At 32.8% G+C, this 27,835-nt stretch overlaps 4 protein-coding genes across 5 annotated transcripts; all 4 read left to right on the top strand.

Moving 5' to 3' along the window:
- Positions 1-572: 572 nt before the first annotated feature.
- LOC108327880 (uncharacterized) lies at positions 573-4,346 on the top strand. Its single transcript, XM_017561605.2, has 10 exons — positions 573-965; positions 1,682-1,818; positions 1,912-2,085; positions 2,345-2,581; positions 2,673-2,773; positions 2,850-2,922; positions 3,011-3,079; positions 3,157-3,264; positions 3,737-3,862; positions 4,012-4,346. Exons 1-10 carry the CDS (start codon positions 620-622, stop codon positions 4,204-4,206), a joined length of 1,566 nt encoding a protein of 521 aa, XP_017417094.1. The 5' UTR covers positions 573-619; the 3' UTR covers positions 4,207-4,346.
- Positions 4,347-5,152: 806 nt separating this feature from the next.
- Positions 5,153-11,859, top strand: LOC108329757 (sphingoid long-chain bases kinase 2, mitochondrial). Its single transcript, XM_017564119.2, has 12 exons — positions 5,153-5,605; positions 6,059-6,135; positions 6,263-6,316; positions 6,398-6,457; positions 6,901-6,984; positions 7,114-7,160; positions 7,259-7,299; positions 7,452-7,536; positions 7,616-7,730; positions 7,827-7,949; positions 8,086-8,186; positions 11,542-11,859. The coding sequence occupies exons 1-12, from the start codon at positions 5,467-5,469 to the stop codon at positions 11,669-11,671; spliced, it is 1,056 nt and encodes a 351-aa protein (XP_017419608.1). The 5' UTR covers positions 5,153-5,466; the 3' UTR covers positions 11,672-11,859.
- Positions 11,860-16,388: 4,529 nt separating this feature from the next.
- Positions 16,389-17,342, top strand: LOC108328782 (probable WRKY transcription factor 43). 2 transcript variants are annotated; one of them, XM_052873106.1, is made up of 3 exons: positions 16,389-16,545; positions 16,651-16,822; positions 16,926-17,342. In XM_052873106.1, the coding sequence occupies exons 1-3, from the start codon at positions 16,452-16,454 to the stop codon at positions 17,101-17,103; spliced, it is 444 nt and encodes a 147-aa protein (XP_052729066.1). In that variant the 5' UTR covers positions 16,389-16,451; the 3' UTR covers positions 17,104-17,342. The 2 variants fall into 2 exon arrangements, with proteins under 2 accessions (XP_052729066.1, XP_017418158.1); XM_017562669.2 differs by having other exon boundaries at positions 16,389-16,822.
- Positions 17,343-23,631: 6,289 nt separating this feature from the next.
- On the top strand, positions 23,632-27,359 carry LOC108328368 (desiccation protectant protein Lea14 homolog). The gene is made up of 3 exons (XM_017562227.2): positions 23,632-23,727; positions 26,329-26,690; positions 26,962-27,359. Exons 1-3 carry the CDS (start codon positions 23,722-23,724, stop codon positions 27,212-27,214), a joined length of 621 nt encoding a protein of 206 aa, XP_017417716.1. The 5' UTR covers positions 23,632-23,721; the 3' UTR covers positions 27,215-27,359.
- Positions 27,360-27,835: the final 476 nt, after the last annotated feature.

Here is a 27,835-nt window from a genome sequence, read left to right as displayed (position 1 = left end):
AAATTTAAAAATAGTTGTAAATATTAAAAATAGACAAATATTTATTTATTCTATATAAATAAAATATATATTTATAAAGTATATCTTTTGTTTTTAATAATTATAAATATAAAGTATTTATTAATTTTATTTTATCAGCAATTTATTAATTTTGTTGGTAACTAAATTTTATTAAAAATTGAATAAATGATTTTTGGTAAATTATGTCTTAGTTATATTTTTCCCTTTCATAATAATGTAATTAAAACATTTTACTTTGAATTTTTTAGTTGATTTTTACTTAAACTAATATAATGTTTAGTTGCTTAACTTTTTATTGACAATTATTAAAAATTAGATTAATTCATAAGTCATTACTTAAAGATATTTGAATAAACGAGAAATCGTTATTTAAATATTTAAGGATAATTTTATATTTAATTGGATAATTAATTTAATGAAAATTTAACTTTATGTTAAGCCTCAGATAACAAGATTAACTACTAATAGATGGCTTAGATGAACTTTGTTTCTCTGCAATCAAATCCAAGCCGTCCATATAAATCAGTCAAAGTTAGAAAACCGTTAAAATTTTATCCACCTTCACCTACGCTCACTTCGTTTCACTCGCCTCCCAACAATGCTGTTACTCCACGCGCCACCATCACCTTTTCTGAGAACGTTGCTTCGTTACAACAATCATAATCATCACTCTTCTCGCGTTTTCTTCTTCTCATTATCTCACTTCACAAAGCCCTTTTCCATTGCCACCCGTTTCTTCTCACGCTCTCGCTTGAGTTCACTTCTCCCGATGGATGGACAACGGCTCGCCGCCGGTGGCTCCTCACCGGAGCACTTTACCGGCGACTGGTACTCCGTGCCGGAACTCCGCCTGCGTGATCACCGGTTCACGGTCCCTCTCGATCACTCTCAGGGACCCTATTCTTCTCCCAAGATCACTGTTTTTGCCCGTGAAGTCGTCGCAGGTAACGCTAGTCAAAGTGAACTATGCTATTCAATGATTTTCAGGGGTTTTGATTGATTGCATTCATTGTTTCCTCGTTGCCTTTGATTTGTTCATGAACAGAAGTTCAGTGATACTATAAAGTTTTGTTTTTTTTAGTTTTTTAATTTGTGGGAAAAAAATGGAATTTTGATGGTGGCTAATGATTCACTGAGCGAAGTGATGGAAAACCCAGATGGGGTTTTTGGGATGATGTAATCAGCTTAATGTTGTTTAATTATTGTATTGAAAACATACATGAAGTATCAGCCTTTTGTCAATGGAGTATCTGGTATTGAGGCAGAATATAGTTGTTGTTTTTTAGATTATATAATGGTTTTGAATCCTTTATTAGTTGTGTTTGAATTGATGAAAGAATATGGAATGGATTTAGGGTCCATTGTTTGGATCGAAAAATGAGAGTAGAAAACGGAAGGTGATGTTTTGTTTGTATCATTGTATTACTATATTTTTAAAAGCTGGTGGTGTGGAAACTACTCGAGCTTTCTGAAATTATAAAAAAGAACTAGGCTAGTGGTTCCTTTGAGTGTTTTATTATCAGATGCTCAGATTCTTTTTAATTTTGTGATCGATTACTATTGTGTTTTGCCCAGAACGGATAACTCATGCCCACTCTTCTACATCACCCCTTTCATTATCTTTGCGTATTTTTATTCAAAACTCAGTATTTTGTTGCAGCTGGGAAAGAAGAGCAAAAGTTGCCATACTTGTTATATTTGCAAGGTGGACCTGGGTTTGAATGTCGGCAACCAACCGAATCTAGTGGATGGGTTCAAAAAGTTTGTGAAGAATTCCGTCTCATCTTAATGGATCAGGCATGATTTACTCGGCATTTGTGTAATCATCTTTGTGGTACTGTAAGAACTTTCATGTATAATCTTTTCTGTTGCTTATGTGCATTTCTACAGCGAGGAACAGGCTTATCAACTCCCTTGACTGTGTCATCAATGTTGCAATTCAAGTCTGCTGAGGAGTTGGCTGACTTCTTAAAACATTTTCGAGCTGATAATATTGTGAATGATGCAGAATTTATTCGAGTTCGTCTTGTTCCAGATGCTGGTCCTTGGACAATTTTGGGGCAGGTATTCAAGTTATTTTTTTTTTAAGTATTTGTATGAGCTGCTGGTTTTGATGTCCAACCAGTCTGGCTTTACGGCCTCTAACTCCTTCCTTTTCTTTCTTTTCCCTATACTTTTCCCTGTCTAATTGAAAATTGATATTTATGAGTTTTGCTTTTGGTATAATCTAATTTTGGTTAGAATGAGTTGTACCTTTGAAACCAATACAACCTTGAAATTCCATGTTTGCTTATTCTTCTTCTGTTCCTTTTAATTGCTCTAGAGCTATGGTGGATTTTGTGCAGTCACATATTTGAGTTTTGCACCACAAGGGCTGAAGCAAGCACTTATAACTGGAGGAATTCCTCCGATTGGAGGTGGATGTCCTGCTGATTCAGTGTACAAAGCAGGCTTTAAGCAAGCTATAAATCAAAATGAGAAGTACTACAAGAGATTCCCTCAAGATGTTAAAATTGTTCAAGAACTTGTTAATTATTTAGCTGAACAAGAAGGAGGAGGAGTAATGATCTGTCTCAAAATTTTCTTCTTGTTAAACAAGAAAAAATGAGCTATTTTCTGTCAGATCCTTATTTCCTTCTCTCTTTGCGTAGGTGGCCCTTCCATCTGGGGGCTTCCTAACCCCAAGAGGGTTGCAGACTCTTGGTCTATCTGGCTTAGGATCCAGCGCAGGTTTTGAGAGCTTGCACTATTTGTAAGCATTATTACCTTGTGTGTTTAAAACTATTTTCAATTCAATTTTTTGAATAATTTTGTACTGACCTTTCTAGGTTTCAGAGAGTGTGGGATCCTACTTTAGTTCCAGGGGCACCAAAGAAAATAAGCTATAACTTCCTAAGTTCTGTAAGAAAAATGTCTGCTGTTCCGTGATTATGAATACATAATTTCAAGTTTCCTTCTGGAATATCTAATGCTAATTTTCACTCCGCAGTTTGAGAAGTGGTTATCTTTTGATACCAATCCACTCTATGCCCTTATGCATGAATCCATCTATTGTCAGGTATTATTATTTTTGCTTCCTTGTTTATGCATTATGTATGCTTCTCCTTCAACTCTGGTACCTCGATCTCTCTGTAGGGTTCTGCTAGTAAATGGTCTGCCAATAGTATAAGGAGTGAAGTTGAAGATAGGTTTGATGCAATTAGAGCTGCCAAAGAAGGACTCCCTGTGCTTTTTACAGGAGAGGTAGGGTGTAAAGAATCTCTCTTTTTAACTTTAATTACCTAACTAATATTGAACTGATGCTATTGAGAGACTAACGCTGCTGTATATTAGAGATTTCACAATGACCGGTGATATGATTAAAATGAGATTGTGCATCTTGTTTTGATTCTTCCATGAAAGAAAAAACTCTGGGACAAAGGTTAAAAAATAGAGACCAGTAACCAAATATAGGATTCTGTAAGTTCATCGATGTTTGATGTGAATAATTCAAGCCTTTAGTTCATCTGTAATTATCAATTGCCACCAATATATATGCATTCTTAACATTCATTGAATGAGAAGATTTGGTTAGAATTGGCATTCTATTTAGATGTGGAACATCGTGCATGACATTGCATTTCCTTCATAAGTAAATTGAATGCTAATCTACTCATTATGTTTGCTTTCCTATTACAAGGAGAAGATGCTTACCTTGCTCCTTTTGCTTTTATAGATGATTTTCCCATGGATGTTTGATGAGATTCATGCATTGAAGCCATTCAAAGATGCAGCTCATATATTGGCAGAGAAGAAAGACTGGCCCCCTCTATATGACGTTCAGGTTCTGAATAACAATAAGGTAGTTTACTCAGTTTTCTTTTATACTTAAAATTTCTTGTGAGATATGAATTGTGAATGGTACATCCGTAATAGTTGAATATGTTTATCAAGATGAAGTTGAGTCTCTCAAGTTTTTGTTGGTGGTTAACTTTGATCCATTGCTGGCAGGTACCTGTTGCTGCAGCTGTTTACTATGAAGACTTGTACGTGAGTTTTAAGTTGGCAATGGAAACCGCTTCTCAAATAGCAGGGATTAGGCTATGGATAACTAATGAATTCATGCATTCTGGATTACGTGATGATGGGAATAAAGTTATTGATCATTTGTTGGGAATGCTAAATGGAAAGAAACCTCTATTTTGATCATCGTTACCATTACAAGCATGTTTGAAAACCTGTTGAGAAATAAGAAATGGAGCTAGGGATGTGAAAGTTATAATTATTAGCTTCTCCAAAAATTTGAAAAACTGCATCTAATATGGAATCAATGATTCTATACATCTTTTCTCTGCCTCCTACTACGTTGTATGCTTTTGGCTCCTTGGTATTTGAATTTTTAACTTATATTTTCTTTTGAAGTGGTGAATCTTCCTCACACACTCTCTATATATAACTTTTGATATTCATGTGCAAATTTGAAAACTAACATTTTTAAAAGTGAAATGGAAAGAAATTTTACTTAATTTTGAAATACTTTCCATTCATTCAGTTATTAATTTGATTTTTAGTTTAAAAAATATATATTTTTGTTATATTTGATAATGACTTTTTCCATCATCACCACAATCTACTACCAACCACAATCAATGCCACCATTATGGACTATTAGCTACTAATATTACACCATTAGTTTGAATATTGATGTTGTCACAATAACTACCTATACTTCAACAACCACTAGTAATACTATGACTATTGTTAAGAAGACTCTCAGGATCATACAATCATACTTTTAAACGAATTTTAAAGCAATTTACTTGAAACTAATTAGTAGAAAACTTATTTTTCAAAACTAAAAATACCTGAAGTAAAAGCTAAAAACTAATTATTAAAACTAACTGTTCTTTTTAAGAATTTTGAATCTGACAACTTAAAACCATCACGAACATAGTCTAAATTTTCTTTCTATGATTTTAAATATTACTTAAATTAAAATATAGTCAACGACCTAATACATAATGATTATTTTTAGAATAATTTCTACTTTATTCAGTATTTTAAGGTCATGTAAATTCTTAAAAAAATAATATAAGAGATAACTTTTGAAGGGATATATAATATGTTTTCTACAAAATTATTGACTTTTTTGTTTGTAGTGTGAGAATTTTCTCATCTCTCTTCTTCTATCCATATAAACATCAGAAGAGCGCGCTAACTAAAGGATTAGCACAGAAGACACAATTTATTGCAGTTTCGGTGGGGATTGGCATTGAAGTATTGAACAACTGTTGAAGAGAGAAAAGGCATTTAACAAACTCAGAGCGATGAAAACGACGAGTAGTTTCAAGATGAGTGACAACGTCTTCTGCGGATAGAATCAAAATTCCTTTCTTCTTCGTTCTTCTTTTCGGTTTTTCCAAATTCGGCAAAAGATTGCGTGCAATAGTTATCACCAACGTCATCATGATGGCATTGGGAAGTGGAATATACGTTGCTCACTCCGTGGCTTTCAGATCAGAGCTTCAACGGATGGCACCTGACCACATTGGTTCTTCCACTTCTTCTCGTCAAAGGGACATTGTTTTCATCGTCAATCCTCTAGGTCTGTTGAAAAACCATAAAAATATTACATTTTTCTTCTCTTTGAGCTAAATTTAATGGTTCGGTGTTTGAATTCGGTGACCCATTATGAAAATGTTCCGTTAGCTAGAAAAGCCTAATAACCCTTATTTTTTGGGGATAAAGATTAATTTTTTAGGAAAATTTGGACCGCAATTTGAACTCATTAACAGTTGGTTTACTGATGTCGAATTTAAGTTTGGGACATAATGTATCTGTATTCGGCTCTGGTCCAAACATGATTACTTTCTGTAAAGGATAGCTGTGATTGTAAAACTAAATCAACCTTTTGTTCTAAAAAGGAAAAAAACAAAAACTTTAGAGATGCAGGATTTGTATAGCCTTACACATGTTAACTGGTGATGTGAGTGCTTATGTGAAGTAGTGTTTACTTATGAATTTTTCTAAATTTTAGCACTGGAAACTTGGGTTGCAGGTGCTAATGGGAGGACGGGTAAAGAATGGAGGAAGCTAGTTCCGTATCTCCGGTCTCGCCTCGGTAAAGATTGCAATGTGAGCGAGCCTTGTTGCTGATTTGTTGCGAGTGTTTTCCTTCTTTTTGGAATGAACTGTGCAAATTTATTTGCTTTGAGTGTTGTGTTTATTTGCAAATTCATTATGTTTATTTGTTTTTGGGTAGATATGTGAATCCATAACATCAGGTCCTTGTCATGCTATTGACATAACGAGAGAGGTTAGTTTGAAGTGTTTGTGATGAGTTGGTTTTGTCTCAATTGCTCCCAACATCATGTTGAATTGTTTGTCCATTATGTAGGCTATAAGGGAGGGGGCTGATGCTGTCATTGCTGTTGGAGGTGACGGAACCCTTCATGAGGTGAACACTGCTTGGTTTTTCAAAAAAATATTTATTGTTGGAAGTGGTGATATTATTTGATGGATTATTGTACATAAAGTTCCCCAGGGAATTTCTTGAGAAGCCTCTACCTTATCAGAAAAGGTTCAACAAAACCCTTTAATGCCTGTTATAAAGATAAAATGCTCGCAGTATAATTTTTCAACACATTTCTTTATTGGTTGAAACTCATGCTAGGTTCAGTGAACTGGGAGTAGGACCTATAAATTAGGATTGATATTTTACAGTGACTAAGATTACTTTTAATTAATACTAACAGGAGTGTTTTAAAGAGTGTATCGGGGAGTTTGTTGCCAGCATTTTCCTGGCTATAAAGTACATGTATTTGATGATACAAGTAAACTTGTTGATGAATCTCAACATTCTTTCTTAATTATTCTCCTAATGCACCTCAATTAAAGCAGGTTGTTAATGGATTTTTCTGGGCTGGAAAACCTGTTGTTAGTCAAGTGAAAGACTCTACGCGTTCACGTTCAACTGCTCTTGGTGTGAGTACCTGCCACCATTGCAATACTCTCAGTTTTTATTCAATGCCTGACATCTTAGATTCTGTCATCTGTAATACATCCTGGATGAAATACTTATAAAAAAATATACCCTGTTATGGCTTTATACAGCTCATCCCCTTGGGAACTGGTTCTGATTTCGCAAGAACATTTGAGTGGTTAGTTTTTGCTTTTATCTTCATTGTCTTTGTGTATCTTATTTAAATGACGCTTGTTATAATTGAAGTGAACGGAAACATCTTTGAGTCTTTTCCAGGAAAAATGATCCCCATGAGGCTATTGAACGTGTTGCTAGAGGTTTTTTTCTTTTTCTTAATTTCTAATTGCTTTACTATTCTATTGTAGCTGTGTGATAACTGAAGTATGTTTATAATGGCCTCATCAAATCTTACGTGTCCAGATGTGCTTTTAGTTTTCTCTTACTACATTGTAATTTAGGTTTTCTTTAGGGTTGAGATCAAGTATAGATGTAGGTGTTATCACCGGGGAGGATTGCGATCATCACTACTTCATAAATGTTGCTGACGTTCACTTGTAAGGCTAAATGAGAAATTTCAGAATTAGTGTAATGTATATGGATCATATCTAAATCATTCCTGACCAAATTTTATAGGAGTGCAAAGGCGGGTTTTTATGCTTCTAGGTACAAGAGATTTGGCAACCTGTGCTACATCATTGGTGCCTTGCAAGCCTTCATTGGGCATCAGAACCAGGATCTCAGAATCAGGGTCAGTGTTAGTTTGAGGTCCTGATAATTTTAGTTTTTTCATGGTCTATGTTGTGCACCAGAAGTGTCACCAAGTTCTAAAACATGAAAAGTGCAGTTCAATGATGGTCCGTGGGAGACATGTTCTGAAGTGACAGCCCTTTGCATTGGAAATGCAAAATACTTTGGTGGAGGCATGAAAATTACACCAAATGCTGATCCGTTCAGTAGAAATTTAGAGGTGAAATACAATTCTTTCAAATGCCATAGATGAAATCTATCATCTATTTTGAATAATCTACTGGCTAAGCCTCATCCTATATCCTGGCCAACTTTTTTTTTTTCTAAAGTACATTTTTTTTCAATTAATTCTACAGGTTGTGATTCTTCAGAACTTCAAGTGGTATGATTTTGTGTTGAAATTACATAGGCTATACAGTGGGACACATCTCTCGGTTAAAAATGTATCTGATAGAAGGTATAATCTTTTCCAACAAGTCAATCTACCATTCTTAATGTTACCTTTCGTTGCTTCTTTCTAACTATTGATGTTAAATATCAATTAATAAACTTTGATGACTAATGCAATTTGATTACACGGTCTAGTGAGGTTAGGCTATATGGATTGCACAACTGCCATTAGAAATATGTCGTGAATTAGTCTTGGATTTAAGTTTTAAATTTGCTGCAATTCAGACAAAATTGTCTTGGATTTATTACTGTGTATCATTGTTTTAGTTTGATATAACTTTGTGTATGGATGTGCCTTAACTGCACTGAAGGCTGTAGACAACAAATCTCTCTTGTGAATAAACTTAATAAACTTATTCACTTTCTGTGTTGTTTCGTTCATGCAATCAACAATACAATTTATAGATTCAGATTTTTTTTAATGTTGTTGGAACAATTTTCCAATAACTTAGGGAAACAAGATGAATAACAATGTAGACTTGATATAATCTTCTAGGCGTGAATACACACTTTCCTAAAAGCAATATTTCGTCCCTTATAAGAGTGAAGGGGACCACGAAATCCGCTTTTGAGATACAAAGAAGAAATACAACGATGATAGACACTCTTAGTATTAACATTAAACAAGAATATGATTATCAGGAATTGATTTGTGTGTTAAGAGAATGAGCGAATTAAATTTCAGTAGAGCACAAGATCCCTTTATATAGATGTTGATCAGGCATCTTTCAAATCCAAGAGATACCAGATTCTGATTAGTTACATTTCTTGATTGTAACTTTTCATGAATGGTTGTAACTCTTCTTGAATATTGTAACTCTTCATGAATCTGAAAACTGTCTCTAATACTCTTAAATTCCAACAATCCTCCACCATTTGAGAGTATTGTATAATTACTTAACAAAAACATCAATTTAATAATTGCAATCTTACACAAATGAAAGTGTACATAGACTTGAACTTTCACTTAGTAGAACACACATTCCAGAAATTCGAATTTTATTGGTGTCGAAACGATTGAACCAACATAATACATAATGAAATCTTGAAGATACTCTACATATAAGATAAATTACATATTCTTGTTATACTTGACACAATAGGGCCATGCGTCCATATCTATTCATAAGTGCAACAAAGTCATGCCCTCTTGACTTCTTGAAGCGGCCAAACTTCGCACTTACATAGGTTGATTTCTTAGGTAAACATGTTTCTATGACAAAACATAAATTCAAAAAATCAATTAAGAATTACTCAACCTCCTAAGCATCACAGATCTAAAGCACTCTTGAAATAATTATTTGTGCTTTCAATCATCAAATAAGAGATTTAATCTTATTGAACTTAAGACTCAATGTCATATTAAGCGTTAAGTTAAGATTCCCTTACTTGTGATTAATTGTGGGCTCCATTCCTATTCCAATTGTCATTCTGAAAATGGAATCTTTAGCCAATGCCTTAGTAAATCCATCAGCTAAATTTAACTTTGTTTGTACGAAATCTACTGTAATAACTCCATCTTTGATGAGTCCTTGGACATAACTATGTCTCACACCAATATGTCTTGATTTGTCATTGTATACTTGACTATAAGCCTTTGCCAATGTTGCAGCATTGTCACAATGTATTTCTATTGGTGATATTGGTTTTGGTAACAATGGTATTTCGAACATGAGATTCCTCAACCATTCGGCTTCCTTTCCTGCCGAGGCTAGAGCTATAAACTCTGAAGCCATAGTGGAATCTGTAATGCAAGTTTGTTTCTTGGACGACCAAGAAATTGCACCTCCCCCAAGGAAGAAAATCCAACCACTAGTTGAAGAGTGATCTTCTGTATTTGTAATCCAACTTGCATCAGAATATCCTTCCAAAACTGAAGGATAACCACTATATGTTAATCCATAATTAATAGTTTTCTTTAAATACTTAAGTACTCGACGTACTGCTTGCCAATGTGATATACTAGGGTTACTAGTATATCTACTCAATTTGCTTACTGCAAAAGCAATATCTGGCCTTGTACTTGTCATTGCATACATTAAACATCCTATTACCCTTGCATATTCCAGTTGTGAAACTGCTTTACTACCATTAGGTAATATCTTTAAACTAGGATCCATAGGGGTTGAAGCAAAAGAGCATTCATAATTGTTAAATTTCTTGAGTACTTTCTCAATGTAATGAGATTGAGACAAAATTAATTTCTCATTTTCTCTCTTAATCTTTATACCCAGTATAACATCTGCTTCTCCCATATCCAGGAATTTCTTGCTTGATGCATCTTCAGAAATGTATTTGCTTTCAAGTTGATCCCAAAGTTCTTTTGCAGAATCCACATATTGATATATGTCAAATAAAGGATCAGACATACCGTTCAGAATGTGACCACGACAAACATAATCATCATTCTCCCATTTGTTCCTTTTTCGTTGTTCCTCCAATGTCTCGTTTTCGCTTTCTTTGGGTTGGGGAGAACTTAGAACATATGCCACGTTTAGAGCCGAGAGAAGGAAATGCATCTTCTTTTGCCATCGTCGGAAACCAACGCCTTCAAACTTGTCTAATTTGTGAAAGTTTGCAGACATCTCACGAATTGTTGTCATCTTAGAGAAAATATTGCTTTTAGACTGTTGGAACAATTTTCCAATAACTTAGGGAAACAAGATGAACAACAATGTAGACTTGATATAATTTTCTAGGCGTGAATACACACTTTCCTAAAAGCAATATTCCGTCCCTTATAAGAGTGAAGGGGACCACGAAATCTGCTTTTGAGATACAAAGAAGAAATACAACGATGATACACACTCTTAGTATTAACATTAAACAAGAATATGATTCTCAGGAATTGATTTGTGTGTTAAGAGAATGAGCGAATTAATTTCAGTAGAGCACAAGATCCCTTTATATAGATGTTGATCAGACATCTTTCAAATCCAAGAGATACCAGATTCTGATTAGTTACATTTTTTGATTGTAACTTTTCATGAATGGTTGTAACTCTTCATGAATATTGTAACTCTTCATGAATATGAAAACTGTCTCTAATACTCTTAAATTCCAACAAATGTTGTAATCAAAACAGGCAAAAACAGTTATAAACAACTAATACATTAACTATTCATAAGACTTCAACGATGAATACATTAACTATCCTTAAGACTTCAACGGCTAATTCTTTAACTACCTCTATAAGACTTCACAGCTAATTCATTTAAGTTTATTCTAAACTAAGTACCGAGCAACGGGATTTTGTGGCGAACTTTGACAATTAACCTAATGTGCTACATTTTTCTGCTCATGGAAGCTTAGGATTGGATCATTGTGGTGGTACTAATCCCAGAGTGTTTTTTATATTGCAGTGTACTTTCTATTGAGGTGGAGGACATATCAGGCAAGGGTGGTATTTATATTCAATCTGATGGGGAGCATTTGGGGTTCCTTCCAAAAAAGATTAGTGTTCTGCCTGCTGCCATTGAGATGATACTGTGATTTGACTGGAGAATGACTAAATCTATGAAATAGAGATGATGTTGTTCATTCCTTGTAATTTGCCAGATTTAGTATGGCAGAAAGAGTTTGTTTTTATCAGAGTAGGCTTCTGACATGTTTTGCTGTGGTATGAGGAGACTAATTGTAATTTTGAATCAGCAATGTATTGTCACAGAATTTACTTTCAAGCTGTACAATGTATCTACAGTTATAGAATGTCAAATAAAGGTACAAATATATTAGAAATTCAATAAAGTGCATGTTTGATATCCCTCACAGGCACAGTTCTCCACAAATCCGTGTCAAAGTAGCTTCTGGAGTTACATCTGCTATTATCATATTGGGAAATTTATTATTATTACTATTATTATTATTATTATATTGAGAAATGCGTGCCTTTGTTATATTAGGTTACTTAAGAGAACTTAGGAATTTCAGCTATCTAACCATGAACTTTAAGCTTTCACAAGCTATTCCTTTTTGCTCATTATAGCAAGCTATCTCAACAACTGGGTTCATAGCTTTTTTATCTTCCTTTTCCTACCCAAAATGCGAAACAAAAAATTTCCTTTCCTCTTATTTTAAAGCATAATTTATCCTTTTGGAAATATAACTATATTATGTATTTGAAATCATTTTAGTACAGATGAGTCTTTTAGTATAAATTTATGTCTCCCTCTTCACGCAATTAATTGTTTGTTTTGAATATTTGTTATCAATTTCGTCACTTTATATAGGACAAAACAAAGATTTTAGATGAAGTTCTAAAAAGGATAATAGAGATATTTAAAACTTCATTCTCCATTCTAAAACAGCAATAATTAATATTGGAGTGTTTAAAATTAGTTATTGGTGATGTAGTTGTAAAAGAGAGACATTTCATTATTTAAGAGATACATTTTAATTAATCTCTACTAAAGAATTTTGAAAATAAAAATGAGGAGAAATGTAATTTAAAAACATTTAATGGAGAAATATATAATTACTGAAAATTTCCACAGATTAATACATTATCCGGTTTACTAATAATGTTTGTAACATCCAAAATATATAGTATAGACTATATTAAAGAGAAATTACATGCATGATAAAATAGTACAGTTATCCATCTAAAGTATAAAGTGATATCTTTACAGTCATCCAAAAACAACTATAAATTTAAAACTTTATATACAGACTGAAGACTAATCAAAACTATACACAAGACTCTACTGAACTAAATCAACTACTCAGCAGCATCACCTCCATCCAATGCTTGCTCCAGAGAGACCTCTTCTTCCGCTGCTTACATCCAAAGGATGGTCATTGTAGAAAAGAACAACAGAACATACAAAATACAAGCACACCAGGGGTAAGCTAGTTTAAACAAAGATTAATCATACATCGAATTAGTTAACTTCATACAAGCATATTATTCATTCACATCACTTAAACCATTCACACATAACACCACACTGACTTTGACTGTCCGGACTTAGAATGATTGTCGAGTTATGGCGGGTCGTGCACTCGTGGTGGCTTCTACTGCTTTGCAAAGTCGTTGCCAATGGGTTTCACCCTACCACACTCACGAGGTTAGTCCGTTATCAATCACCTTGGGCCATACTGGAAGCACCCAAGACTAGGACCTCCTGCTACTCCTCACGACATGGATCGATCCTCTCTACTTGAGAATGAAAGACCATTGGAGTTTCAGGATAACCCCCAAGACTAAGCTCCTGCATCCATTCTAAACTTACTTGAATCTCAACTAGAAATTTTACTTTGAATCACAACATAGGGCACCACCATGTCTCCTCTTCTTGAGGATCATGGAATTACGTTCATTAACCATACTTGAACTTTACACTTTTAAATACAACATACATCAATAACCACTGATATTACATGATACAACTTCAACTTACTTCATACCACTCAATGTTTCATTTAAAACAACTTAAGATCACAAGAAAAATTGAAATAGAACTGAACCACTCGCATAGCGCACACCTTCGCATAGCGAAACCATAAGCTTCTCGTACAACGACCTAACTCTCCTTGCGAAAATACTTAGACAGAGACCAACTCCTCATAACCACTCGCATAGCGACTAAACTCGCTATGTGAATAAACTGTGAAATGTAACAGACCCCAACCCCTCGCATAGCGTCCTAACTCGCTATGCGAGAACCTCAAGCAGAGACTCTGACTTCCTAAACACTCGCAGAGCGAGACCCACTCGTTGTTCGAATAAAATGAATAATGGTTCCAGACCCCAACTAGTCGCATAGCGATTTGATTCGCTATGCAGATTGACAAACAAAGAGCAACCCTCTCACTTCACTCGCACAACGCACCCATCGCTATGCGAGTGCCTTGGCAGAGAGCACCTCGCCAAGGTGACTCGCTATGCGAATCCATTCGCACAACAAGTCTGCATAATTTGCAGAACAAAATTCTGCAGAATTATGCAACTCAACCCCTCTTTACCAATTCTACTCAACTTTGCCAACTTCTAACACTCCTAATCCGTTGTATATACTTAATTAGACTTGACTAAATGATTCTAGACCTTCCTAACCTCAATCTAAAGTATTTATGCATCAAATCCTACTCTAAAACCTCAATTTCATCAACTTAGAGACCCAAATCCTAATTGACCACTTTGAACCTGATTTTAACCATTTTGATGACTCAAACAAGTCACAAATGACCTGTCTAAACTACCCCAGCAGCCTCTAACAACACTTGACCTCTAATACTCAAATTCACTACCTCACTTCCTCTAAAATACACTAAACACATTCAAATCACTTCACATTTACTTAATCACCACAATACCAGATTTCACACCTGAATATATATTCAATTACAGCAGCACACAACATCCAATTCAGTTCATAATCATCATTCCACAGTCTCCACAATTTAACATTTTAAGAACATACATTCATCAGCTAAATTTTCAACCAAACAACACAATAACACGGAATTATCCCATACAACACAAACTGATAACTGAAACACAACCTAGCTTCCCTTACCTCAGAGATAAACAGCCCCACTCACAGAAATGCTCCAACCGTACCTTGCACTGTAAGGAAACTCAACAGAAACCTACAACTCACCAATTGGTGATAGAGAACAACACTTAGAATCTAATTTGAGCTAGAAAAATGGAAGGAAGAACTGTTAACCACATGCAATACAGAAACCTTGCATGCTCACAGTTTAGTGAAGAACGAACAACAATGGAAACCACTTACCAGTTGAAGAACACGGAATTGATCGGTCCAAAACGAAGCTCTCAACGCCAGGATCGCCTAGGCACCTCCTAATCGTCGAACAGATAACTCAGCGGAGAGAAAAAGTAGAAAGAAGTCAGAGAATTCTGAGGAATAGTAGAGAGATGAAGTGTTCTTAGAATAATGAGAAGTGTTTATAAAATTTTAATTATATTATAAGATTATTTTTAAGTAAAATAATCTGTCTCATTATTTTAACATACGGCATTAGCAATTTAAGAGCTTAGTTAGGATGGATGGAACTACCTCGAACTGGCTCGATAAAGTCCGGGAGATTAGATAAGCTGGCTAGGTTATATATATTCTTTTTACTTAAAATCCACCGAAGGTGCTGGACCTGGTTGTTAAAAAGATTTTTTGCTATCCCGTGTTATTTCGACACCTTGGACTTCGGCATCTTTACTTAGGGATTCCCTGGGGAAATCATCTTTCCCTGCGAGAACAGCTCTTCTTCAGCCACCCAAGCTTGCAGGTGTATAGCTTTTGAATTCGGGTTCCCGCATATTGATTGATGCTTCCTTGGAATACCTTTCCATAGGAGTGGTAGAGTCCTAATAAGAGGCCAATTCCTGATACGCCCCTATGAATCTCCCTGGATATCTTCACTTTCTTCGGACGAGCATCCCTGACATAGCTGCCCTTGATAGAAATCCCCTGGCTTTCCTTACTCAATTCTAAATCAATCCTCTATTTCTCATGTCTTTACAATGTTTATGTTTTTCTTATTAAGATTTTTTGTTTAATTAACCATTAACAATACAAGAAAATCATTAAATAATAATAAAATTTAGAGATAAAAATAATTAATGACTAATTTAATACCATTTTATAAATTAAAAATTATTAATATTTAAAATAGTTTATATTACGGTTATAATTGATTTGTTAATTAAAATCTAGAATGGTTTCTAACATTAATTATTATGATTTTAACTACTTACTATATATTATTGATTATAAATTAATTTAAAATTTCAAACTAAAAGTTAATTTAGACACCAATTTCTTGAAAGCTAATATTAAATATTAATTTAGACTTATTATTATATAGGTGGTGGGAATTCAGACATAGGTTGCACATAATTAGGTTTAAATTTAGACTACTATTATTCAAACATAGTTAACAAAATCATAAAATCAGTTAATGGCATAAAAGTTACAACGTTTGACTTAATCAAATTGTACATTACATAAGTGCAAGTTTTATTGGTAGGTAAACAGTATATATTATCTGAAGTTTTGAACTAGTGTGGGAAGAATGATTATATAATATCCTAAGAGAAGTGCAAAAGGATTATGAAAGAAGCTTGTTCTCTACTTGCACCCAATGCTATAAATTATCAACCAAATCCAACTACTTCTGTTCAACTGCCCTTTCAAGTTCATACCATTTGCACGAACTTTTCGTTATCTTCAATGCATGCAAATCCTCTTTATAAGTTTCAACGCCAAAACATTCTCATTTTCTCTTCAGTTCGTGGAATCAAGAGCTGATGGAAAGCCATGATCTACCACCCCGAAACAACCCTTTTCTGTTCAACCCTTTGGAACCTCAAGAGCAAGGGCTATGCGACTTTGACTCATGGGGTAACCTTTTCTCTGCCCAGAACAGCTTGTTGTTGCTTAATGGTGATGCCAAGGAAACTATTCAACGTGCTTCTTCTTCCTCTTTAATGGCTCAAAATAAGGTAGTTTGCGAGGAGGAAAAGGGTAGCAAGGAGAAAAGGAAAGGTGTGAGAGTGAAGAAAACAACACGAGTGCCGAGGTTTGCTTTTCAAACGAGAAGTGCAGATGATGTTTTGGATGATGGTTATCGCTGGAGGAAATATGGACAGAAATCTGTGAAGAACAGCACATATCCAAGGTAAATGTTTATGCGTGTGGGCTTTTGTTTACGTTGCATATATATATATATGCATGCATGCATATGACTGTTCGTTATGATTTTGCATTAATGGATAATGAAGAAGTTACTACCGGTGCACGCACCACACGTGCAATGTGAAGAAACAAGTGCAAAGGCTGTCAAAAGACACAAGCATTGTGGTGACAACGTACGAGGGAATTCACAACCATCCATGCGAGAAGCTGATGGAAACTCTAACCCCTCTGCTGAAGCAAATACAGTTTCTTGCTAGCTTGTAACGTGAAAATGTTTCTCTGCAGCTGCATGCAAACTCGCGTACATATCAAGCACTATATTGTAAAAGTTAACTTACTTATGTGCTCTCTATCAGTTATAATAAGTTACTGGTTTGTTTGTGAACTTATTTTTGTGTCTATATGTGATCATGATACCTGTGTCTGTCTGTGTAATCAAGCTTCTGTCAATTTTACAGTGTATATCAAGCTTTACTTTTCAACTTTAGTTTTTTCTAAGGATTTTTTTTCTTCACCCAGAATATTGTGTAAAGTTTCACACATTATGTTAAAAAAAAACTTGCTACTTTTGTGGTTAGCTAATGAGTAGTAGTGTTGTACTTCTAAATGGTAAAATACAACAAATATTGGTTTTAATGAGATGAATTATGATTATATATAGGAATTATAGTATTAATTTAATCTAAATATTGTTTGCTATATGCATGAAATAATGAAAGGTTGGAAGAAATTTTTATTTTTCTTAAAATCTGAAGTTTGACTGTGAAAAGGATGTTGTTGACGTTTGATTTACCTTGTAGAAAATAGCATTCAAAACCATATTTTTTCACAAAAGAGTTTTAACCAAATTTCTTATCATTCTAGTGTGAAAATATAACTTATCGTGTCAAAACAATTTTTTTACTTAAAAAACATATTATTTCTATTAAATTATTTCATTAATTAATATATTATTTTTTAATGACAATAACACAATACTCTTTACTCTTTTTTTTTCTTTTAAATATTATATAAATACATTTCCTTTATGTTACCTTTAGTTAGTGACATAATTAAAATTATAGAAAGCAGACGGGGCCTCAACATATTGAGTGGAAGTATTAATGCTCAAATCTATATGCAAATTTATACTTTTATATTTTAATTTTATTTTCATCCTTTTCTTATTTAAGTTTTTGTTTCAAAAATATCAAATCAATATATCTATTCGTACTCTTTAATTTATTTTATTATAATTCATCATATTTATTTTTAAACAAAAAATAAAAACCAGAGAAGTTTACTTCCTTTATTCATGTATTACCAACTAACAAAACGAAAAAAATAAATATATTTAACTTATATATCACAAAATTTAAAAATATAAATATGGTAGATTAATTTGAATGATAACATATCTACTAAATGAATATTATGTTTGATGAAAATATTGTAAAAAATATTTATTATAAATTTACTATAAATACTAAATGTTAATCATAAAAAAAATGTATCTAGTCAAACAAATTGTAATATAAAGACTATGGATTGGAAAAAAAAAGACTAAAATATTTTCTTCATGTTATTTTGTAAAAATTGTGGATTAAAAAATTATTATAACCATTAAAAACGCACCCAAAAACCCTCTGAACGGACACCAGGTGTCAATCGGAGGGGAGTCGGAAATCAGATAGTGGAATGCAGGTGTCAGCAGATGAGTGGACGTTCGTTTTAAGCAAAACTAAGTTTTTTGAAAGTTTACATCACACTCTCTGCATGCATCTTCTTCCCCAAAACTCTGAAATTCTCATTTCTCCTCCTTCTCTCTAAAAGCTCTCCCTTCTCTCTACCAAAACTCACCCTTTCTCTTCTCCGATTTCCGTTCAGACACGGTAGAAGCATTCCCGGCGTCAAGAGCTTCAGTTTGAACCGATCAGTTTCGAGTTCTGAACTGGTAAGTTCTTTTCTAGTTAGTCGTTCGTTCTTTGGTACATGCAAACCAAGTTCCGGTTGCATGGGTTCATATTCTCATTCTGAACCATTTTGGTTTGTTGTTTGATTTTAGTTCGAAGAGTTGTTGAGCGTTAAGAGTAGAAGGATTTGTAGTCTGAACGAACCGTACTTCTGTCTCTAGGACGTTCGTTCACGCTCTGAGGTAAGAGAAGCTTATCTAATTTAATTGTATGTTCGTTTGTACGTTCGTTGATAATGAATGTATGTTGCTGAGTGGTTGAATGTATATAAAGTATGAATGCTGATATGCTTGTTTATATGGAATATGAATATTTACTATGATATGGATTGTATGAAGCATGAAAATTTATTATGATATGAATTTATAAAGTTATGAAATTATGTATTATGAAATGAGTTGAAGATAAATGAGTCCTGGATATGAAATTTTCCTATGATAATGTACGTTCGTCATTGAACGGTCATTGACCGTTCGGTAATACTAGTAACCCTGGTTAAAATTGGATTCTTTCATTTGGAAAGAACCCTAGTTGAGGACGAGTGTCTTCGTGTGGTAATACTATGCTTGAGCGTTCGGCCAAGCGTAGTTGTATCTGAGTATTATGTGATAAACTTAAATTTTGTAAATATATGTATTTGTATATTTTAGTTATTATTAAACACTATTCCAATAGTATCTTATTATATTTATCAATCTTTCTATTATAAGTTTAGTAGTGCTCGGTCTCACACCAAGCGCTCGTAATGAGTAGTGCTCGGTCTTATACCAAGCGCTCGTACTCGTTTCTTGTATGATCTATATCTTGATGAAAATAGCGTTCGTCCAACTTCAATAGAATTTTCCCTTTACCGTGTTCGGTCATTGACTGACATTAGGCTTCTTTATGTGAATTCTTCTAAGTATGGTTCTTTAAATGTCTTGACGTGTCTACATTCATTGGTTCCGGCCTAGAGTCTTAGTACTTGACATGTTCTTTGAGGTGTTTGGTTTGAGCTCACGAGAGTCAGTTCATTCAACTGACTCATTTTGTAAGTACCATTCGTTCTAGTCGTTCTTGTGACATATAGTTGTACTCGGTTTCTTTCTCAACTTGACAGTAACCCTCTCGGTCTTATTCTATATTGGAACGGGAGACTTCTCTGTCTCGTTCCAAGTGTTCGTCCTCGTTTTGAGTGGGGATTGAACGTTCGGTATCGGGTGTCCTTAAGAATCCTTAAACAAAGATGGAATTTAACTGATTGGAAATGAAAGATGAATTTGAGAAGATTGATAATGAAAGATGAAGAAAATATGAGATGAATGGAATGTTGTGGATTTGAACGAGCGTTCCAGGGCGGAACGACTCATGGATGATTATTGAATTGGTAAAGTATGACTGTGAGCATGCTAAGCTGGTGGTTCATCCTGATGTTCCGTGAGTACTCGTCCTCACGTAGAGGAGGGTAGGTCATGTGTGGGAATAGTAGGAGGTCCTAGTCCTTAGGGGTACTTTGGACAGATAGGACTAACCTCGGGTGGCAGCTGTTGAGGGCATCCCAGTTACTACATCACCCAAGTGCACGAACGCCTGTAGCTACACAGATTTCATACAGTCCGGACAGTCAGTCTAGTATTATGATTTATATGGTATGATGAAATATATCTTGTGTGTTTGATTGAGTGAAATGTATGTTTATACATGAATTAAATTACATAAGCTTATCCTGTGTTTCCTGTCTTGTCTTGTTTTGTACGTCCGTCTTTGTCATTGCAATGATCATCCGTTGTGGATGTGAGCAGAAGGAGACATACTTCTAGAAGAGACGCTGGAGGAAGATAACCTAGTTGAGATTGAAGTTAAAACCGAAGAGTAAGACGTTCGGCCAGTAGTCTAGTTATAGTAAGGTGGCCGTTCAATCACCTTCTCCTTCTGTTTTTGTTTGATCATTCGATATAAGTTTTTGTAAACCGTTTGGTCTGAATTACTTAAGGCGTTAGATTTAATTTCTGCTCATCTTTAGGCCGTTCGGCCATAACCGTACGCTCCTCTTAGTGTAAGACTGATCTAAATTATTATTAAATATAATTATTCTATTATATAATTTATACTGTATTTTTAGGATGTTACAAAAATGGTCACTTTGAATCACTACAACAAAATAATCATTCAGCGTTAATGCTAACAAGTAAAAGTAAATGCTAGGTAATAAAAAATGTCGGATTTATATCCTGTAACATTTAATCTTTTTTAAGACTAACTTTAAGTAATTAGTTAAATTGACATTAATTTATTATTAATTTTTTAAATTAAAGTAGTTTAGTGTTGTATTTTAAAATTTATTTTAATATTAATTTAATTTGTATCGTTTGACTGACGTTAATGATAATAATTTAAATATATAATTTCTTCAACAATTTTTCATTTTTAATAGAATAGAATATAAAAAAATAGAGAAAGTGATTATAGTAGATGAAGAAGAAGATAGAAGTGAATGGAGAAAATATATGTGAGAGAAAACTATGAATGAAAGAGATGAGAATAAGAATGTGAAAAAAAGAGATGTGTGTGTGTGAAAATTGATTTTTCATTGTGAATGAAAAATATGAGTGTAAGAAGTTTTATAAAGAAAGTAAAAGAAAACAATTGTGAGTAGAAAGATTTTGTATTTTTAAATTTTGAATATTAAATTAAAAATAATCTACCGTTTATATATGTTGTGATAAATATACACAAATTTATATATATTAATAAGAGTCAGCTTAACCGATATTAAAAAAATAAATATAAATATACTAAAATTAAATAATTATGGTTGCTATAGTTGGTTAAATGGATTTTATTAACATCCAACATTAATCTAATTAGACACTAACAAAACTATTTACGTTAATTATTTGTATTTGTTAACAAAATTAACATTTTACATTTCATTAAAGTTTATAACCAACCTATAACTTAACATTATTTATTAAAAAAAGTTAAAAATAATTTTGTACTTTTATTTAAAAAATTTACATTAAATTGTTATTTTTAAACTAACAAGCATTTATATAGAAATTATTGAATTCTAAATATTTTAAAAATATACAATGATTTAAAAGGATTGAAAAAGTTGATAAATTTATTTTATTTTAATGAAATGAAATTGATAAACAAGTTCAGTATATTTTTGTTAGTTGAAATCAATTTTCTTTTTCTATTAACATTACTTTTTGTTAATAACTTTAAAAAAATTTAAATAAAATTCAATGCAAAATATAAATATAAATAAATTTAATTTTGTTAAAATTATTTAATAAAAAAATAAATTTTAATAAAAATATTTACATAATATTTATATAAAAATGAAATTTCTTTCAATTATTTAATTTTAAAACAAATTATGATTGAATTGAGACAAAATAAAAAAACAAAATCAAATTGAAAGTAAGCTACACGAATAAGTGATACGCCACATTGACACAAAATCAATTTGACACGTAACAAATTTTTATTATTTTAAAATTTAAAAATAATTAAAAAAAATAAAAAAATTATGAATTGATACATTACATCTCTTTAATAATGTTAACACAGTACTAATAGAAAGAATCTAATTACATAAAATAATTTAAAATAAAATCTAAATTGAAAGGAATAAAAATAAGGTGACTGATTTGAAATTTTACTAAAAAATAAAAACAAATGAAATGATATATATAGCCTTTCTTTTAAAAGCGTTAGCTTTATGTTTGCATTAGACATTAGTCTACTTTAAACCTAATTTGATTTTTTGTTGTAGTATGTAAATATCGATAATGAACTTGAAATTTTACTTGAGAAATTAATGAAGAAAGGTATGCTACTTACGTTAAAAAACAAAAATATCTTCCTTCTTGATTTTATGGATATGGAATAGTGTTGGGGAAAAGGATTTGAATTGGATGAATGGTTTGATGGAAATGCCAACAACAAAATTGACGAAAGGAAAACTATATTGAAGTACAAGATTGATGATGGTAACCGGAAGAAACAAGGTTAAATCAATTAAGTACTAATATATAGAGTACTAAATATACATAAATGATTTGAATATTGATTTTGATGTTTTGCTAGAAATAATTTATGAACTGACTTACCTTCTCTTTAAATGGAATTAGATTAGTTTGAAATAAGTTTTGAGATACGAATAGACTATGTAACTATAATCTCCTTCGCACGATATAAAAATTTTAAAGATCTAAAATAAATTTAAAAATAATTTTATTTTATTTACTAATAAAATAATTTATATTAAAATGTATTATAATTTTACTTAAAATTTATTTTTTAAGATTTTTTTTCTTGAAAATCTAAAGTAATTAGTAAAAAAAAAGTTTTTTTAATATTCTTTTTGAGACCTAAAATATGAATTTTATCTGCTTAGACCTTGAGAGCTAACCCTGGTTATATATCTATGAATGCTCTAAATAGGCTATCACAACTTAGAAACCATATATATATATATATATATTTATATATATATATACCCAGATAATGCCAAAGAAAAAATTGTTTTCAAAAAACAAAGTCAGATTTTTTTTAGTGCATAATTTTATTTTTCTAAAATTTCAAATGGGTATTCAAAAGTCTTGCATAAACCTCTTTAATAAAAACTATTTTTCTCCTTTTTTTGTTGTTGATTTTTTTAGTGGATGGGTATGATTTATTGAATGTTACTCTTTATAATTATAGTAGTGACAAATTAGTATTACCTAAAATGAATTTCAAAAAGAGTTACATTTTGTCCACTTGAAAAGGAAAGAAGGAATCTTTATAATAAAATAAAAATAAAGAGAGAAAGTGTTGTTCCCTCGTTACAAATAGTCACCACATTTCATTCGATCACAGTCTGTATTACCTTCAATTACAAGATTCACTTTCACCTCTCCACTCAAGAACGTGATAACACTCATCATCATCTTCAATAATGGAGGTCAGATTTCTCATTCTTCTTTCTTTTTGGTGATGCTTATTCCTCCATATTCCATGTTTAGTGATTAATTAACAATTCATTTTACACTTTTACATCTCTATTCAAGGGTATATGGTTCTTCATCTTTAAAGCAAACCAATGAATGCATGCACATGGATCGGATTTATGTGTGTTCACCACAAATAAAATAATAGTTTATTGACTGAGGAAGGAAGGATAAAGCACTAATAATGCACCAACTACTTCAAAGAAAAGTCCATTTTCCAAAAAAGGAAAATAAAAAGTAAAGGTGTGTTTTTTTAACTGGTTACTGAATGATTTTATAAGAAATATTAAAAACTTATTTTTGGAAAGAAGATACAAAATCAGAGAGTACTTGCTGATCGTTGGGCGAAGTAAAAGTTAGAGTTTATTGATTTTACAGTAGAAAGGTGAGAAAAGTGTCGTTGGACGACTTTTGAAAAAAAAAAATTAAGTTTGTAAGTTTTAATGATAATTTTATTGAACAAGCTATCTAGTATTTAGGTGAATTATTTGGTCGTTGAGTAAGTAGACATTCAAGCACTACTAGCTGAGCGAGTAGATGTTTTTGTTAAGCGAAATTATCAGAGTCTAATATTATTTTATGTCCTTTTTTGGTATGTTTAATGTAGGACTATGTGATGTTAAAATAATAGTTGATTTATAATGTTTATCTGAGAATGATTGATAGATTTATGGATAAATATGGATGTGAATAATGATGTATAAATTTTTGGTGATGCTGATGAGCTTGTTAATGAATATGAGCCTTGTATGTGTTTAGCATAATTCTTATTGGGAATCCAAGTGTGAGTCTAAGTCTCACATTAGATATAAATGAGAAAGTAAAATATTATATAAAGATGAAAGACTCATTAATCCATTGCCTTAAGGTTTTGGGTAGAGAGTGGTGTTAATCCCTTATATGGTGTTTGTGTCTTCCCGGTAAACCTCATCCTTAATAGACCCAACAATGGTATCAAAGTCGAAGGTTTGTCTTGTGACCGGCTCAAACGAGTATAATGATCCCTACACCAAAAGTCTCCATGGCAAAGGGTATTCAGATAAGCAAGTCCCGTTAAGATGCAGTTGGAAAAGATTACTCGTGGTTGTAGTTGGTTGGGAATGCTTCCGCTGAAGGGTTGAATGACCTATTAACGAGTGTCTCTCCCTTATATGGTTGGGCTTAGATCTCATTGGTGTTTATATCTCCCCGATGAACCTCCTCCTTGATAGACCCAACAATTCTAAGAATCTCATGAGGATATTTTATGATGACATTTCTTTAGTGTGTGCATTGAGATAAGCATTGTTCCTTCCTGTGAAGCTATTTTGAACTCTACTAACCCTTCATTCTCATATAGAGGAGAATGATTAATTGGTGAAAGTGGTAAGAGGTACTGTCATAAAGATGACCCTAGGGTTCTTATGATCGTGACAAGAACTAACTTTGTGAGTGGAAGCTCGGTAGAGAAGTGCATTACTACCATAAGTGCATAGCTTAACAAGTCTTACTCAAGTGCGTGTATTCGGATAAATTAAGTCTAGAAAAGCCTGATTTCGTATATGAATGTGTGAAAGCTGTGTGAAGAAATTTAACAAGTTATTGAGTGTTTTGGTACTATGTATATTTTTAGATAACTTACCTTATGTGTATTTAGATGGTTTAATTATTTATGAAAACTCTTTTGCACATTAGCTTATCATTTCTTTTGTGTTGTTTTGTTTATATATTTCTTTCTTTTTGTGATGATAACTTTATTGACATGATCAGATGAGGAATAAATATTGAAGCATCTTTGGTGAAAAATTATGATGTTACAAGATATTTTTTCTTATAGTCTATAAGTTTTTAGTAGGTATTTTAAATATATTATTATTAATTTTTTTAAAATAATTGTATTAATACTATATATTTATATATTGAAACAATATATTTTATTTATAAGTAATAAAATGTCTTATTTTATTTGGTTATAAGTTGCTAAAATTATAATTTTACAAATAACAAAGGATTGAAAGTTAAAAATAAAAATTTATTAGCAATGTTCTGATTTTTTGAAAAGAAATTTTAAATTTTATATTCATTAAACATCTTGTTTAATTTTTTAAACACAAATTAATTTTCAAGAATAAGAATTAAGCAAACTCTTACCCAAAAGAACAATTATTCGTTATTTTTTCCGAAATATGTTGCTCAATCAAATAAAAAAAAGAAAACATAAAGAGAAAAAGAATTGTTTCATCATCAGTACACCCAATCACTATTAATTTTGAAAAAAAAAACGAGTGTATTTTTGTATTATTTTTTGTTTTTAGATATATTTGCATACGTATCTTTAAAAAATAGAGAGGCTCTAAGTTTTTATTTTATAATGTAAAAGTAAACTTTGCTCTAAAATAATCCAAACGAATTGCAAGAAAATTAACAACACGCGTATCGTATGCACACTTAACCTACACGGTTACACGGCATCAAAGGAAACAAAAACGACAGCGATAATCAGCATTAGTTCCTTAATCTTTTTATCATCAGATTTTCGGATCTAATTCTATTCCCTTGTGCCTCCGAAAGTCCAGATCCGCGAACACGGAAGGGGCCACGTTCGACCAAAAGTCGTCACGTGTCGGCATCCCGTTTGTCTGGTTTTGCCGTTTATAAGTATGCGAGCGAGTTTGGGTGTTAAGGTGTCGTTTGGTGTTATCGGTGTGAGTGTGATATTTGCAGTGCTGAAAATGTCGCAGTTGTTGGACAAAGCTAAAACTTACGTCGCGGACAAAGTGGCGAACATGCCGAAGCCAGAGGCGACGGTGGCCGACGTGGATTTCCAAAAGGTCAGCCGCGAGAGCGTCCAGTACTTGGCCAAGGTTTCCGTCTCTAATCCTTATGCCACTCCGCTTCCTATTTGTGAGATCAAGTACTCCTTCAAAAGTGCAGACAGGTTCGTATCTTTCTCTCAGCGTCAATCGATCGGTTTTGCTTGCATGTTTCTGAGTCGTGAAACAACGATCATGGTGGTTGGATTTTGCAGGATCTATTGTTATTATTATTTGTTTGAATTAAATTTGAACAGTGGATTTATGATTTTCAAACTAGTATTTCGGTGTTTTAATTCGTTTAGATGGGAGGCAGATTGTTGAAAAATTAGCATCCAACAATGGAGAAGAGTGATAGTTATATGATTTGTTGTTATTGTGTTGTGTGGTGAAAAGGGAGGTAGCATCAGGGACGATACCAGACCCAGGGTCGTTGAAGGCGAAGGATTCAACAATGTTGGATGTGCCAGTGAAGGTGCCACACACGGTGTTACTGAGCTTGGCAAGGGACATTGGTGCAGATTGGGACATTGATTATCAGTTGGATATTTGGCTCATCATTGACCTTCCTGTCATCGGCAACATTACCATTCCTCTTTCTCAGAAGGGAGAGATCAAGCTCCCAACCCTCAGAGACATGTTTGCCTAATCGCTATTCCAACAAATTACTTTTCTGTTTCAGTACTTCACTCTGCATTTTCTTCTTTTCCTCAATGAATGCTATAACAAACGTCATGGTATTTCAAAATACAGATAATTATCCCCTTTACAAGTAATATCAACAATTCTACTCCAACTACAACCTTAGTATTTTACCTTGTTTAGTATTATTTTGATTTTTCCTTTACTTTGTAGTAAAAGTAGATGATTTTAAATAAATTTTTAGTGGAGTAGACAATGTGGTCGTAAGAGTATTCTAAATTTGTTGTAAGAATTTGTCTTACATTAAATATTTTTCTTGGTTGAAACATCTTTTATACGTTGTTTGGATCTACCTAAGAACTGACAATGCGAACTAGGTTCGTCTTGTTCTTGGTCAGCAAAATGCAGACTGGACAAACATCTTTTATACCTTGTTTGTATAAGTTCTGGTTTGCGGGCTGGACCACATAATTTATGTTCGTCGTGATGTATAAGTACCCACATCGCGAGAAACACTAGAAGTGTTAGGCCGTGAGAAACATGCTAAACGGATTTAGAGACTTTCCTTGTCTCTAAAAATTCTGCATTTTTATCAATTTCACCTTCCAATCCCATGTTTCATGAAATT

This window comes from Vigna angularis, chromosome 2 (assembly GCF_016808095.1).
Source record: "Vigna angularis cultivar LongXiaoDou No.4 chromosome 2, ASM1680809v1, whole genome shotgun sequence".
Lineage (NCBI taxonomy): Eukaryota > Viridiplantae > Streptophyta > Magnoliopsida > Fabales > Fabaceae > Vigna > Vigna angularis.
The sequence above is the reverse complement of the archived record's forward strand: the minus strand, read 5'-3'. Positions and strand labels throughout refer to the sequence as shown.

Excerpts from the sequence above, each read along its gene's own strand:
- LOC108327880 (XM_017561605.2), top strand. The coding sequence starts at position 620 with ATGCTGTTACTCCACGCGCCACCATCACCTTTTCTGAGAACGTTGCTT. Across the intron at positions 3,080-3,156 it reads ATGAATCCATCTATTGTCAG|GGTTCTGCTAGTAAATGGTC; the intron begins GTATTATTATTT and ends ATCTCTCTGTAG. Across the intron at positions 3,863-4,011 it reads AGGTTCTGAATAACAATAAG|GTACCTGTTGCTGCAGCTGT; the intron begins GTAGTTTACTCA and ends CATTGCTGGCAG.
- LOC108329757 (XM_017564119.2), top strand. The coding sequence starts at position 5,467 with ATGATGGCATTGGGAAGTGGAATATACGTTGCTCACTCCGTGGCTTTC. Across the intron at positions 5,606-6,058 it reads TTTCATCGTCAATCCTCTAG|GTGCTAATGGGAGGACGGGT; the intron begins GTCTGTTGAAAA and ends CTTGGGTTGCAG. Across the intron at positions 7,300-7,451 it reads TATTGAACGTGTTGCTAGAG|GGTTGAGATCAAGTATAGAT; the intron begins GTTTTTTTCTTT and ends GGTTTTCTTTAG.
- LOC108328782 (XM_017562669.2), top strand. The coding sequence starts at position 16,452 with ATGGAAAGCCATGATCTACCACCCCGAAACAACCCTTTTCTGTTCAAC. Across the intron at positions 16,823-16,925 it reads AAGAACAGCACATATCCAAG|AAGTTACTACCGGTGCACGC; the intron begins GTAAATGTTTAT and ends TGGATAATGAAG.
- LOC108328368 (XM_017562227.2), top strand. Across the intron at positions 26,691-26,961 it reads TCCTTCAAAAGTGCAGACAG|GGAGGTAGCATCAGGGACGA; the intron begins GTTCGTATCTTT and ends TGTGGTGAAAAG.